The sequence below is a fragment of the Carassius carassius genome, chromosome 32, assembly GCF_963082965.1.
Source record: "Carassius carassius chromosome 32, fCarCar2.1, whole genome shotgun sequence".
NCBI lineage: Eukaryota > Metazoa > Chordata > Actinopteri > Cypriniformes > Cyprinidae > Carassius > Carassius carassius.
The window spans coordinates 6859751-6875153 of NC_081786.1; the positions used below are offsets into that span (position 1 = coordinate 6859751).

Genomic DNA, 15403 nt, shown 5'->3' on the forward strand with positions numbered 1-15403 from the left:
GGCCACCATTTCATCACTGGTGTGCAAGCAACATTGAGTCCTTTCAACAGGCCAATTATCCAAAATAAACTTTAAAATAAAGAAAACAGCACACAAGACACAAAATGTAATACTTTACCTTTTATTATAATTTTTTTGTTTTACATACAGTACAAAACCACACAAAAATTATGTACAAACCATCCAAAGCATAATAAGAGACTTTTTTATTAACCATCTTGCCATACTGCAAATTGCTTAACGAGACTTGCATTCATTTCAAATGCTAATGAAGAGACGTGGTGCTTTCAAAAGAGCTCAAACTTGAGAAAATGTATGGAGAATGAGTGGATCACAAATGAGCAGCCAGGACGAGAGGTCAGAGAATTACAGTAAATAATAGAAAAAAAGAAAAAAAAATTTTCACCCCAATAAGTATTAAAATAAAATGTAAAAATGACATAAGCCATTAAACTAATTTATGTCAAGTGCTATTCTTTGTTAAATGCAAAAGCAGAGAGTTTAGCCGAAGTATCCAGTGGCTTTTTCTTTTTGGCGCTGCCCTCATCAGACTCCATTTGTTCATTTATTTGTCCTTCATCTTCACGCTTTCGTTTCTTGGGGTCAGAGTCGCCCTTTGCTCTCTCCGTCCAGTTCTGAATGAAAGATAAGATTGATTTATGTACATTCATGCAAAATTACACAAGCAATAAATGGTATCATTCAAATAAGCCTGTTATTGTATTTAAAATTGACCGTTAACCCAGATACATTTGTTCACGGTTCAAATAAACAAAAGCAGCGAACATATTCAGACGACCATGATGAGTCACCGGGGCCCTTTCTGCACGACCCCCCCCCCCCCCCCCCCCCAAACCATTCATCATTGTAACGCACTCTTTCAGCGCCTGAAGCCACCCCAATGTCATTAACATAAGATCAATGAGTGCGTCACACACCCCAGCCTGGGTTTCTAGAGCAACAGGTGTCCTAACCATTCCCCCTCCAGACTGCGTGTGTGAGAAGAGTCATTCTGCCCTGCACTGAGTGGCCCTGTGGGTGCAGGGTCACGAATAGATTGTTCAAACAGGAAAGCAAAAGTGTTTGGAAAGCCCACACACATACACAGGTAAATGGAGATCAGAAAACATGAGGATATTTGCTAATGAACAGTATTGTCATGGATAAATTGGCTTATAGTTTTGGGAGCATATCAAAAAAATAGAGGAAATTAAACTGGGGGGGGTGCTTGAATTAAATCTGTTACATAACCAATACATGTGCAAGAAAACAGAACCCCGAGGTAACCTTCCTGGATTTAATAACAGTCTGAAGACTTCACTTGAGTAATTAGTAAACAATTTTGGATTTGCTTATTAAAAACCACGTCACATGCTCCAGTAAGAATAGTCTTACCAGTCTTTCTTCTGCTGAAAGAGTGCGGAAACGCCCCATGCCTTCCTTGATAACATCCATTTCCTCAAAGTCAGGATTGTCAGCGAGAATGCTCTTCCTATTCTCCTCAAGCCACAGCTGAAAGCCAGTTTTCGGCCTAAAGGAAAATAAATTGTAGTTACAGACAAGACAAGAACAAAACACTAAAAAGAATGACAGTTCCTCAATCAATCATCTGACAATATAAAATAATGACTGACTATAAATTTAATTTAATTGACCTTTCAGCATTATTACAGGTTCTTAAAAATACTCAATTATTTTGCTGGTGAGGTGAAATAAATGTATACACTATGTAACAAAACCAAATACTGAAATTAAATACCAATCAATCACAAAAAAATATTATATTATCAGCATCGATGTGACTAATATTGGAACACTTTATCATGGACAATTAACACTCTTTATCTATGCCTGACTGCAAATGTTCCTATATTTTATAGTATATGTCTGTATTTCACTTCATATAAAATGTTTGACTAGCACTAACTAGAACTTAACTAACAGCCTTTGTCCTTAAAAAAAATAGTTAAAAATAAAGTATTGCTCTCATATATTAATATAGTCGTGGCCAAAAGTTGAGAATTACATAAATATTAGTTTTCAAAAAGTTTGCTGCTAAACTGCTTTTAGATCTTTGTTTCAGTTGTTTCTGTGATGTACTGAAATATAATTACTTCATACGTTTCAAAGGCTTTTATCGACAATTATATGACATTTATGCAAAGAGTCAGTATTTGCAGTGTTGGCCCTTCTTTTTCAGGACCTCTGCAATTTGACTGGGCATGCTCTCAATCAACTTCTGCGCCAAATCCTGACTGATGGCAACCCATTCTTTCATAATCACTTCTTGGAGTTTGTCAGAATTAGTGGGTTTTTGTTTGTCCACCCGCCTCTTGAGGATTGACCACAAGTTCTCAATGGATTTAAGATCCGGGGAGTTTCCAGGCCATGGACCCAAAATTTTAACATTCAGGTCCCCGAGCCACTTAGTTATCACTTTTGCCTTATGGCATGGTGCTCCATCGTGCTGGAAAATGCATTGTTCTTCACCAAACTGTTGTTGGATTGTTGGAAGAAGTTGCTGTTGGAGGGTGTTTTGGTACCATTCTTTATTCATGGCTGTGTTTTTGGGCAGAATTGTGAGTGAGCCCACTCCCTTGGATGAGAAGCAACCCCACACATGAATGGTGTCAGGATGCTTTACTGTTGGCATGACCCAGTCCTCAGCAGTTCATTCACTATACTTTTCTGCAGAAGATCAATCTGTCCCTGATGTTTTTTTTTGAGAGAAGTGGCTTCTTTGCTGCCCTTCTTGACACCAGGCCATCTTCCAAAAGTCTTGGCCTCACTGTGCGTGCAGATGCGCTCACACCTGCCTGCTGCCATTCCTGAGCAAGCTCTGCACTGGTGGCACTCCGATCCCGCAGCTGAATCCTCTTTAGGAGACGATCCTGGCGCTTGCTGGACTTTCTTGGACGCCCTGAAGCCTTCTTTATAAGAATTGAACCTCTTTCCTTGAAGTTCTTGATGATCCTATAAATTGTTGATTTAGGTGCAATCTTAGTAGCCACAATATCCTTGCCTGTGAAGCCATTTTTATGCAACGCAATTATGGCTGCACGCGTTTCTTTGCAGGTCACCATGGTTAACAATGGAAGAACAATGATTTCAAGTATCACCCTCCTTTTAACATGTCAAGTCTGCCATTCTAACCCAATCAGCCTGACATAATGATCTCCAGCCTTGTGCTCGTCAACATTCTCACCTGAGTTAACAAGACGATTACTGAAATGATCTCAGCAGGTCCTTTAATGACAGCAATGAAATGCGGTGGAAAGGTTTTTTTGGGATTAAGTTAATTTTCATGGCAAAGAAGGACTATGCAATTCATTTGATCACTCTTCATAACATTCTGGAGTATATGCAAATTGCTATTATAAAAACTTAAGCAGCAACTTTTCCAATTTCCAATATTTATGTAATTCTCAAAACTTAAAAAAAAAAAAAAAATCTTTCATACTGTACATATATGGTGCACCCCTAAATTTGATATAATTAGCATGATGGCTGCTGACATCTAATCATTTAACTTTCAAAATGAAAGTATTATATGTTCTTACATCATTAGAATATATCATTAAAGATAGTTCTCTGTCTTACTTTCTGTTTTCAACATTCTCCACTGATGCTGGAGGTGTAGCTGCAGGGGCTACTTTCACTTTCTCAGCTTCACTTTGACTGTCCTCCAGTTTCTTACTGTTCCCTTTAGAGGCACTCATCTGCAGCAGAGTGGCCTGGGTCTGAAAAACAGGGCCTAGCAAATTATCACAGACTCAAAACATCTAAAGATCAGTTATGTACAAGATGAGATTTTTGTGTCTAGCACATTGGCTAAAGAACATAATGTTGCTTATTCCAATATACATTACACCATGTTTTACCATCAGAGCTAAACATTCTGGAGAAAAGGATCCTAGATAACCAGGTCATCCCTGACAGACAGAGCTGAGGGTGAGGGCTGGAGAACATTTGTATTTGAGCAACACACTGTACCTTGGACTTGGGTTTGGGTGCCAGGGGCTTCAGGACTGGGGCTTTGCCCTGTTTTGATGTGCCGCCGAGAGATGCAGGTTTTCTGCTGGACATTGTCATGCTGTCCAAAACATTAGTTGTTCTGGGCTGACCAGCTGGTGAACTTGACGACTTTCCTGCACCAGACACCTGCACATTTAAATTTATTGTTACACATTTTAAATGTAAAAATGCTTACCAATATTTTTGAAAAATAATACTTAAAAGGAGTTTAATGTAAATAAAAATTGTGCAATTCTAACCTTAAAAGGGTTCACCCGTCCTTCTCTACTCACTGTGACACACAAGCACAATTTTAACTGTCAGCAGACACTCCTATATAATGGCTGTCCATTTGTGCCACTCGAAAAGTAATTTGAAAAATTCAATCAATTTGAACAAGTTGTTAAAGAAATAATGTAGAAAAAAAACAAAGCTGCAATTTGATCATAAAAAATTCCCCTTTAACATTTTTTATAAATGATTTCATTAATTATTGAAATGTTCTTTATATTCTACTCACTTGGTTTAGGAGAAGGTCTTTCAGGTGATTTTCCTCCTTTTTTAAATGGATTCAAACCTGGATAGTCAAAATATTTTCATATCAAAAACCAAATAAAAAAAATTGAAAAAGCAAATTCAATTAAAAAAGTGCATTTCTTAATCATATAGCTATGTCTATTGCAGAAACAGAGACTTGTGCTGAAAACGTGAACAGATAGGAGTGTCAATAAAGAAAGGAGATCAAACAATATATAACTGATATGCAGAGAGCATACATACCATACTGTAATTTTAATACATTTTAATAAACTAGCATATTTACTTGGCTTCCTGGTCTCGGTTGATTCTTCTGCATCCATTTGCTCCTCTTGTTGATAATCTTCATCCTCCTCCTCACAGCCATTTTCTACTTGTGCTTGTCTGCTGCTCATCTGACGGGATCCTCTATAAACATACAGGATCAAAAAAATTATACTCTGTCGTTTTCAACTATTTTTCTTTTATTAAGAATTCCCACAACTTCTGGTCAATCAATTTCCACTGTGATTACTGAAAATGACTTTTAAAATCAAGACATTGCACTCACAATACAGTTAATGTATTATAAAGTGTTTTACAGAAATCGACAATGAAATTCAATCTAGGCATATCAAACTGAATTTAACCAGTATTTAACTTCCTGTTCTGGCCACGTGAATGACTCATAGCGAACATCTTCCATAGTGGTTTCCATCTATTAATGTATAAAATCTAAAACGCACAACTTCAAGTGGTTTTATGATTTTTCTGGGCCTAACCTCTGATAGGCTGGCTCTTCTTCTTCCAGCTCCTCCTCTTGAAACTGATTGGCCTTTTCCAGGGCGAGTTCACTGAGTCTCTGTGCCAGTGCCATGCGTCTGGAACGGGACGCGTAACGGATGGCGAGCGTCACAACGCTGTGAGTCATCATCTCAGCCAGCTCCACGCAGCGGAACTCTCGCTCCAGTTTACATGACAGCTGCCGCCACACAAACAGAAAACAGACAGCATAGAAAATTATGTGAGATGAGAGGAGTAGAAAGACAGTTCAAATAAAAACTAATCTGATCAGATGTGCCAGCTATGCCAGAAAATGACGCACATGCATCAAAGTGGAATTTTGATTTATGACATTCCAGAATCATTTTGCAGAAATCAGACAGTGAAATTCAATCCAGGCATATGCAACTGAATTTAACCAGTCTTTAACTTCCTGTTCTGGCCACATGAATGACTTACAGCGAACATCTTCATTAGCAGTTCCTGCTGCTCTTTCTCAGCCTGAGACTGACCCTCGCTGTCAATTTCATAACCACTGGATGACAGAAAGCCATAGTGGTTATGAAAGAGCATGGAACGCCAGTATTGCTCCTACAAAACAAACAAAGCGTTAATGTCTTATTCAGATGCACAGTTACAAAAAAAAAAAAAAAAAGCGATGGACTGCCAAGATAGGGATGGACACGGCTGACTTTCAGTGTAGGTCAGCAACAATAATACTACATGAACAAATAAAATTAAATAAAAAAATAGCACAAGGGAATAAAAGAATGTATTTCTTTAGATTGATCTCATACCTCCATTTGGCCTTTCTCTGTGGTGGTCTGGCAATAAGGCAGGTTAAAGGGCAGCACGGCCACAGCAGGGCGAGGTAGGGTAGGTGGGTAACGCGAGCCTTTACATGGGATACATCTGAGAGAGAGAATGAGGATGAGAAGTTTCATTGGCTGCTTGGAAATTACGATTTGGATTGATGTGACAATTGTGAATCAAGGAAAACGAATGCAAGGAGAAAGAGGCACCTGAGTTGCTGTGGATTCTCATGAACCCCAACAACCCAGTAATGGTCTGATTTGCTCTTGCAGCTGTCTCTGGTGTTACAGACAGGAGACCATGTGTTCCCCAGGGTCCGGTTCAGCATACGTACAACACCCTCTGAGTCAATACAGCATGGGGTTCCTGGAAAAAAAGTACAATTATTATAAATCTTCATCTGTCATTTACTAAATCAACAAAAAAAAAAAAGGGAAGAAAAAAAGAAAACAAAAGTTCCAGGATTGTGGCTTTTAGTCCATGGCTATTAGCTTTGAGGCCAAATGAGATCCTGGACCCTGGACTTAAATAGCACTGATATAATTGTAGCAATAGCCAACTATTACATTGTATGGTTCAAAATTATCTATTTTTCTTTTAAGCCAAAAATCATTAGGTTATTCAGCAAAGATCATGTTTCATAAAGATATTTAGTAAATTTCCTACCATAAAATATCAAAACCTAATTTTTGATTAGTAAAATGCATTGCTAAGAACTTCATCTGGACAACTTTAGAGCTGATTTTCTCAGTATTTAGATTTGTTTGCACCCTCAGATTCCAGATTTTCAAATAGTTGTATCTCGACCAAATATTGACCTAACCTAACAAATACATAAAAAAAATTCTACAAATTTACCCTTTTGACTGGTTTTGTAGTCCAGGGTCATACATGTATGCATAAATAACAGTTCAAAAGTTTGGGGTCAGTAAGATTAATTTCATGTTTTGAAGAAAAAAAAAACTATTCTATAGTGAAATTAATTAATTAATCAATTAAAAGTAACTTTTCTAACGGAGCACTAATTCCTGTAATTGATCCCTGTGATGTCAAAGTTTTCAGCAGCCATTACTCCAGTCTTCAGTGTCACATGATTCTTCAAAAATCATTCTTATATGCTTATTTGGTGCTCAAGAAACTTTATTATCTTAATTATCATATTTTTTTATTATCAATGCTAAAAAAACAGCTGTGCTGCTTAAAAATGTATTACAATTTCCACAAAAATGTTATGATTCTCTAAATGAATGAAAAGAACAGCATTTATTTGAAACATAAATCTTTTGTAACATTATAAATAGCTTTTATGGAACCTCGGATCAATTTATGCATATGTGCTTTAAAAATAAATAAATAATTAAAATTTTCTGACCCTAAACTTTTTAACAGTAGTGTACATAGCATAGTGCAACGATCAGGAAAGTTAATATTACAAACAATTCTGCAGGCTGTTTTGTTCATTATTCTATTTCCTTAACTATCAAACAACAGGAAGAGAACACTGACTCACCCTCTGCAGTGAAGCCCATCCATGCCAGGTAGGACTTCCATGAGAGAGGCAATGGTTCTCCATGCATCACCTGTCTTCTCTTGCTCCCGAGCTGGAGCAGCTGTACGCCAAGGGCCTGATCTCCATCAAACCCAGTACCTGATGACACACGACAAGTGTTTGGATTGCTCATTTTACTAGTTGAAAAAAAAATTCTGTGACTCACTGCTCAAGTGTGTGCAGATGTTGCATTTTTATTGCTATTACTAGGTTTTTGAATAAGTTAAACTGTGATCAGTTTTCTCCTTTACAATCGGACCATTAAATTAAAAGGAACCAGCTCAAAACTAAAATGTTATATATATATATATATATATATGTCTGAACTGCAAACAAATTATAAGCATTAGCATGTAAAAAATAAAAATAAAATAAAAACTGAAAACACATTTAAGGCTTCTGGTTGTTAAGAACAAGAGCACACAACCAGTGTTTGTATTGAAAGAAGACTGTCAACCATCATCAGTACCTCTGTGATACACGATGAGGAGCTGCTCTCCGTGTCCTGCCATGCAGACAACAGCTCCAGGCAGGCTGAAGATCTCCTTCTGTACTCCACCAATAGAGAACAGCCTGACCATCAGAGCACTGGTGGCCACTGCAGCCCAGCCCTGACCCAAACACAACGCACGAACATCCTCTCCTTTAGGAAGATCCACTATCCAGTCCTTATGAGTGTCCCAGCATGAGAAATGCAAACACTGAATCTTACTGTTGAGAGAGAGAGAGAGAGAGAGAGAGAGAGAGAGAGAGAGAGAGAGAGAATAGTGAAAAAGAGACATTTACAAAGGGAAAGTAAAGATGTAGATAAGAACGTTAAAGAGCTCTTTCATTTATATCTTTGATATGTCAGTTTTCATATTCTTTCAACATCTTAATATCTTTAGGATTATGTGTAAGGAATTGGCTAATTGGACAATTACATGAATACAAATCAACAAGTTCCAGAGTATGATTAGGTCACAACAAAGCTATCGTTAATACATTTCCACAGAAAACCAGTTCCCAGAAACAAAAAAATATATAAAAAGTTACTTTTCTAATTTAGTAAGTGTCCAAAAATCCTCACGATCTGAAATACCACTTCTGTGTCACCTACTGTAATTTATTAATTTAATTCACAGGCAGATAATTTACTACCGTATTTCTACTGGATTAGTAGTTCAGCAAATAAAAATGGAGGCAAAGTGCAAATTTGCTTCGTAAACAAAAGCAAAAACTAGAGAGCAAGGTTCACATCGGCTGCTGCAGACAGTAATCTGATTACCATGAAAGCAGATCTATTGAATCCAAATGAACTCCAAATTCTAAAAATGACCTCAATTATTTAAACTAAGATCTTGTACCTGGCAAGCTCATCAGTTCCCTCACAGGCCAGCAGCACGGCCTCCTGGGATAGATCAGCCATGGTGTGGCCCAGGGTGTTTGTGAGGTGCATGGCATGATGGATCGCAGTATCGTGAAACTCCACATCAATGGCATTGTCCTGATCATCGTTATAGCCACGGACGATACCCACAGAGTTCCACACCTGAGAAAGAACATAAGGAACTTTACAAGACCTTGTCATAATTAAATCACATGTTTACAGCTACTGTTAACTGAACTGACAACAATTATGGTTCTCCCTCACCATAAAGCGATGCATGAGGTGCATTGGGGTGGATCCCGGCTGGAAAGCCCTTTGGGGTTGTGTGGGCATGGGACCCTCGTATACGGGACGGGACACTGCAGGACCCACAGCAGGAAGAATAGCACTGCTGCCATCCTCCTCTGGAACTCCATCCAGTTTAACGGAGGCTGCATCTTGAGAGACACAGACTTCTGACCATTAATTAAAGCGCTTTAATCACTCTTTCACTACTAATTATATCCTTGACTTGAAGTAACTGCCTGCACTACTTGCTTTACGGAGACGCTCATACCCTGAGAATTGTCATCATCATCCAGGAAGGACCCTCTGTTCCGTGGTCTGCCCGTGGCAGGCATGAGGTCATCGTCGTCGTCATCCTCCTCCATGACGGGCTTCTTCACCGGAGACCGCGAGTCACTCATGCCCTCGTCTAGCATCCGGTCATCGTCCTCATCAAAAAGGTCATCATAGTCTTTTTTTTCTTTAGCTACAGTGTCCTAAAAGCCGGAGGAAAAAAATAAAAAATAAATCACAATTAAAGTTTTCCCCAAACCATGCAGCGTTAGTATTATTTGCCGTGAACAGACATTATATAACGCTTATCTAAACAGAACTTTTTTTATATATGTAAACGTGACGTTATAATACTTATAATATAATACTAAACATTTGAATGAACTAATGTAAAACAAAAGAAAGAGAGAGATTACATTTTTTTGCCACATCCCCCAGCCCTAGTATTTAGTGCTTTCATATTTAACAATATTAACAAATATACAGACAAAGAATGATGTTAGTATTTTCAGAAAAAAATAATCAAGCAGCAGATACAGCCACATAAAGGTCACCTAGAGATACATATACATCCATCATGACTTTACATTGGTGATGCCATTTCAAGCACAGTATGATCGGGAAGAAAAAGACTAGAGCCTGAATGGATGACTGACCTTGGTGCTATGGACAGTAGAGGAAGAGGATGGCGAAGAGGACGACACGCCTTCCAGGAGCCCGAGGCAGCCCTCTGTGTCAGTGTAAGCAATCCGGCCCCCTGAGGGATGCCACGCCATCCCACACACAGTGAACCCTTTCTCGTGTTTCTGTCTGTAATGTACAAGATCAACATCATCATCACTGTCTGAAATGACTAGTAGCATGACTTCCATTTTTAGAAACATCTGTAAAAACACACAATAGTGTTTACAGTTCTGTATGTATAAAGCAATAACGACAGTACAATATTCACATTCTGTCAACACCAAAAACTTCAATAATTTTAATATGTGAATTTAACCTCTCGATACACAGTTTGGCCTCTACATCCCAAATCAACAGGTTTCCACCAACTGTTCCTGCAGCCAGAAACTTCCCACACGGCGACCAGACCACAACATTAACAACCTGGGAAGAGAAAGATTCAGAAAGAATTACTCATAACAATATATTGCACAACTTTTGCCACTCAGCACATTATTTCACCTAATACAGTAAGCAAAAGGTTAATACGCAGTTGTAATGCTAATAAAAGTTTCCACAATCTATAAATGACCTTTTTCTAATTATATTGCTCTTAACTGTTCCAATGTTGTTTTCTACTGACCTGTGTGATGAGGTCATCAGAGAGCGTACTGATATGTTTCCATGTTTTTTTGTCATACAACTGAATGGTCAAGTCCACCGGTACGGCAAGCAGCTACAAGCACACGCATCAATTAAAAATCTCCATCTTAAATTTCATGACTGTTGTAAGAAACTGGTGATGGGAGTTATGTAGATGACAGAGACTGATTGATGTGCTCATAAAGCACTTACACAGGAAGAAACCTTGAAATTGTAAACTGAATTTTGAAATCTGAATCTGCCTTATATAAAACGTGAAATTGTCAATACCTTTCCAGAACGAGGCTGCCATGCAAGCCTACAGAGAGACTTGGCATTGCTCACATCACTCGACTTCTGGAGAATTTTCCATTGAGCTACTTGAGTCTAAAACACACAACAGGATTCATGAGCTTAACATCAGATCTAAAATACAGAGAGGGACTGAAAAAGTCTGAGATCACATGTGGGAATTCAGTTGATTTAAATACATAATTTATGCTGAAAGTATAACTTAAAAAATAAATGATGTAATAAAGAAGCGTTTTCTCTAGTGCTCGCTGACTTTTGGACACCACTGTACATGTTTTTCCATTGTATTAACTGACAAGGCCGCATACCTGTGACTCAATAGACCATACAGTAACCGATCCATCACAGCTGGAGGAAGCCTGTCAGGAAGTGACATCAGCAAAAATACAAATGACTAATTATGACCCAAAATAAATAGATAATTAATAGATAAGTACTCATCAGATGATAAACACACACAAAAAAAACACCTTAGCCCGCAAATGGTAAGGTGTGCAATAAATATGAAACTGAACTAATTCATGAGCTTCATTCGGCCACATTCAGAAATAACAGCTGACCATTAAAAAGAACCATGACACTCACAAGGAAATCATCAGAGGGGTCAAGAGCCACACTGAGGATGGGAGCGTCATGTCCACGTAGGGTCTTCTGCTGACTGCTGTCCACCACGTCCACTATCTTCACAATAAAGTCACTGGAAAACAGAATGCCAAAATTAGCGCCTTCATTCTCCACCATCTTCAGCCCAGCAGACACTCATATTGGCGCTGCAGATCTTTCTGATCTGAAGTGGGGAATTATATGAAAACTCATTTCCGACCTCCACATAAAAAAAAAACAAAAAAAAAAACTATCTAATAACCTGTTTGGAGCTCAGCTGTCAGTGCCACCTGCATCAATATTCAAGCATCAGCAGCAGGATAAAACTGCTTAATCAATGCTGTGACATGCTCGCTGCCTTCATCAATGATGCACCGCTTAAAACAATCCATATATCCAGAAAACGGCCATTTAGCAAAATGCAACAAATCAGAAAACAATCAAAGTTTCGCATTGACGTCGGTCAAAATCACAGAGATGGGAGTATTAAACAACACTTTTAAATTATAATATTTAACATTTTACATTATTTATATTTAATCAGCTCAATATTCAATTAGGATCAGACAATATTTTGCCAAGATACAACTATTTAAATATATCTGGAATCTGAGGGTGCAAAAAATTCTAAATATTGAGAAAATCGCCTTCAAAGCTATCCAAATGAAGTTGTTAGCAATGCATTTTACCCAACAAAAATTTAGTTTTGATATATTTACTATAGGAAATTTACAAAATACCTTCATGGAACATGATCTTTACTTAATATAATATTTTTGGCATAAAATAAAATTTTTTTTGACATGTACCATGTATTGTTGGCTATCGCTACAAATATACCTGTGCAACTTATTTGAATTAGAATTTTATTAAATGGAAAGCCCCTTGAGATGCTCCATCTCATTTTCAAGAGGGAACTGATCTGTTCTTATGACTGGTTTTGTGGTCCAGGGTCACATAAAAAAAAAACAATAGGAAAACAATCCAACTCGGGACATTTTAGGCTATTTAGAAATCCCGGCCAGGATATGTCTGAGAAATAGAGGCTATATGGTCACTCTGAAACATACACATGCTTTACAACACAGATGTCGGAGGATAAGGACTGAAAGGAAGTCCCACCTGGAGCCTGCAGCCACTCTTGACCCGCTGCTGTTGAAGGTGACGTGGTTTGCGTTGGTGGTGAACCGAGTGAGAATCCCATCTGGATCTCCCTCTGGGAAAGTGTGAATCTGAACTGTGTTGTTGGAAACTGCTGTAACTATCTTTCCATTCTGTAGGGAAAAATAACCACTGCTATTGAAATAACAGTAAAATTAACCGGATTCTGATTTAATTAACCATTTTCAGATGTTTAACGGGAAAAACTCGCTGCAGCATTATTAGCGTGATTATATTATTATAATTAAAAAAAACACACAAACAAATGTTAACTTACTTTCAATGCTAGAGAATAGACCTTCTCTCCGACATTTATGGACTTGGGATCGTCATCATCTAGACTTTCCCATATGCGGACATCACCGTCACTCCCACAGGTCACGATACACCTAGGACACATCATAAGTTTTTGAAATTACCTCAACAACAGGCATCTTATTATTTCCCAGTTGAGTCTGAAATCAAAAAAGATTTCAAAAAATGTTACTTACTTTCCCTCATCATCAAAGCAGACATCAGTGTGTCCTTCTGAGTGACCGTAACGCATGGGCTTCCTTTCACACGGCATGATGCTCTCAGGAGGACGATCAGAAACAGGACAGAAAACGTCTGCTGATAAAATTAATAAAAAATAAAACTATTCTTATAGAATTGTTGATATAAAAATGTTACATTACTACTGTGTTATATTTGAAATAAATATACAGGAATATGCACATTCAATTTTGGTTACATTAAAATTAATTTCTCCTGCTTAATTATTTCAAATAATATGTATAATAATTTTTGTTCAAATAACTAATAAGTTACCTATTCAGACAACAGATATAATTTTTTTTTTTTTATATTGTTTTTTTTTGTACTAGTGGATGCAGTATACACTATACACTCTAGTTCATTTATGTAAGTGCAAAATAAAGAAAACTGTGACATATTATACCCCAAAATACCAGTAAAATTGATTAAAAAAATTTGAGACTAAAAATTATTCAGACAATTTGACCTGACCACGTTTCCCTATAATGTTTTTCTTTAATTAATAAAGCAATCTTTTACACCACATACTGAACAAAATTAAGCATTGCTTGGTAATTGGTTGACCATAAACTAAATAATGTATAACTTTTTATTTTGTGTGTGTGTGTGTGTGTGTGTGTGTGTGTGTACACAGTTAACTTCTCAAAATTACGTATCGAGGAAAAGCAAGTCTATGATCAGGTGTACAAACGACACTTTTCTAAACAAAAAAAATAATTATGACTGGTTTGTGATGCAAACATAGAGAGTCTTCACTAAAAGTAAGGTAATTGTACCTCAAGTTTAGACAAATAGCTTAATCTTTTAAGAACAAAGAGATGCATGTGTGCCGCTACTCAGCCAAGTTACTTTACAAGCAAAATTATCAACAACCACGGAATATAAACACAAGTCTTCAAATAACTACATGTGTCGTGATAATCAAATATTATCGAATAACAACGCAGCTATATATGTTGCATACATGTATTAATCAAGCAGTACTTACAGCTTTAGTTTGGCGGTTATTTTCACAATTCAGCGCTACACACTAGCTCACAATCTCCCGCGCTGACAGCAGTGACGTTTAAAAGTGGGACGGACCGTGCAACTTTTCTCAAAAGTCATTGGCTGAGTCAGAGTATTAGTCCCACCCTACGTCTGACGTATTTTGACGTAACATATAAATGAATTCTACATTAAAAATAAACTAAAAACATTTATTTATTATTTAAAATGAATCAGTCAGTCATTTTAATGGTTACCATTATTTTAAAATGTTAGAGGTGCGTGTAAAAATAATATTGTCGTTCTTAACAAACAACAAACAAATGGAACTGCCTGCAGCAAAACTGTCTGATATGAGACATACGCATCAATAATGTCCTCAATTTAGTCCTCTATAAGAGAATAGACAAATTATCCTCATTGTCTGTTAGCTGAACAATCTGATATGTAATCCAAGAAGCAGCACTTGCATCTGCTTGTGGACTGAAATGCAACACCAAATATTACGATGATAAGATTAATGGGCACATTGGGGTATGTCATTTCTGCATCATTTAGTTTCTGTCCTTATGTTTGTAAATGTGTGTCCAGATTGACTACATTGCCAGAGACCAAACGTACCCAAAATGATAGTAAAATCTGAAATCACCTAAATTGGCCCCAACAAGCAAAACAGTTTAACAAGAAAAAAAATACATATACCTTAATGAAAATCTAAAAATGCATATAGATTTCTGTGAGAATTAGGGGTAACAGAATTAAACAATAACAGAAATGAATAGTATAAAATTTGTCTGTATTTTTCTAATGCAACATTTGTCTAAATTCTTACAATATTTCACAAAGGTATGTGCTATAAATGTAAGAGCTCAAGATAAAGATGGTCCACTTTAAAT

The 15403-nt window shown here is 37.2% G+C and overlaps 1 protein-coding gene across 2 annotated transcripts; it reads right to left on the bottom strand.

The window, feature by feature from the left end:
- Positions 1–107: 107 nt before the first annotated feature.
- Positions 108–14647, bottom strand: wdhd1 (WD repeat and HMG-box DNA binding protein 1). 2 transcript variants are annotated; one of them, XM_059520045.1, is made up of 26 exons: positions 14509–14647; positions 13475–13595; positions 13261–13372; positions 12945–13096; positions 11805–11916; positions 11528–11578; positions 11199–11294; positions 10909–11001; positions 10603–10709; positions 10259–10412; positions 9601–9805; positions 9309–9481; positions 9022–9206; positions 8145–8386; positions 7637–7774; positions 6336–6492; positions 6111–6225; positions 5773–5904; positions 5313–5512; positions 4838–4959; positions 4535–4591; positions 4275–4306; positions 3994–4161; positions 3601–3740; positions 1396–1531; positions 108–635 (listed from the first exon to the last, which is right to left on the bottom strand). In XM_059520045.1, exons 2-26 carry the CDS (start codon positions 13549–13551, stop codon positions 471–473), a joined length of 3321 nt encoding a protein of 1106 aa, XP_059376028.1. In that variant the 5' UTR covers positions 13552–13595; positions 14509–14647; the 3' UTR covers positions 108–470. The 2 variants fall into 2 exon arrangements, with proteins under 2 accessions (XP_059376028.1, XP_059376029.1); XM_059520046.1 differs by having other exon boundaries at positions 13475–13592; positions 14509–14641.
- Between the last annotated feature and the right edge of the window lie 756 nt (positions 14648–15403).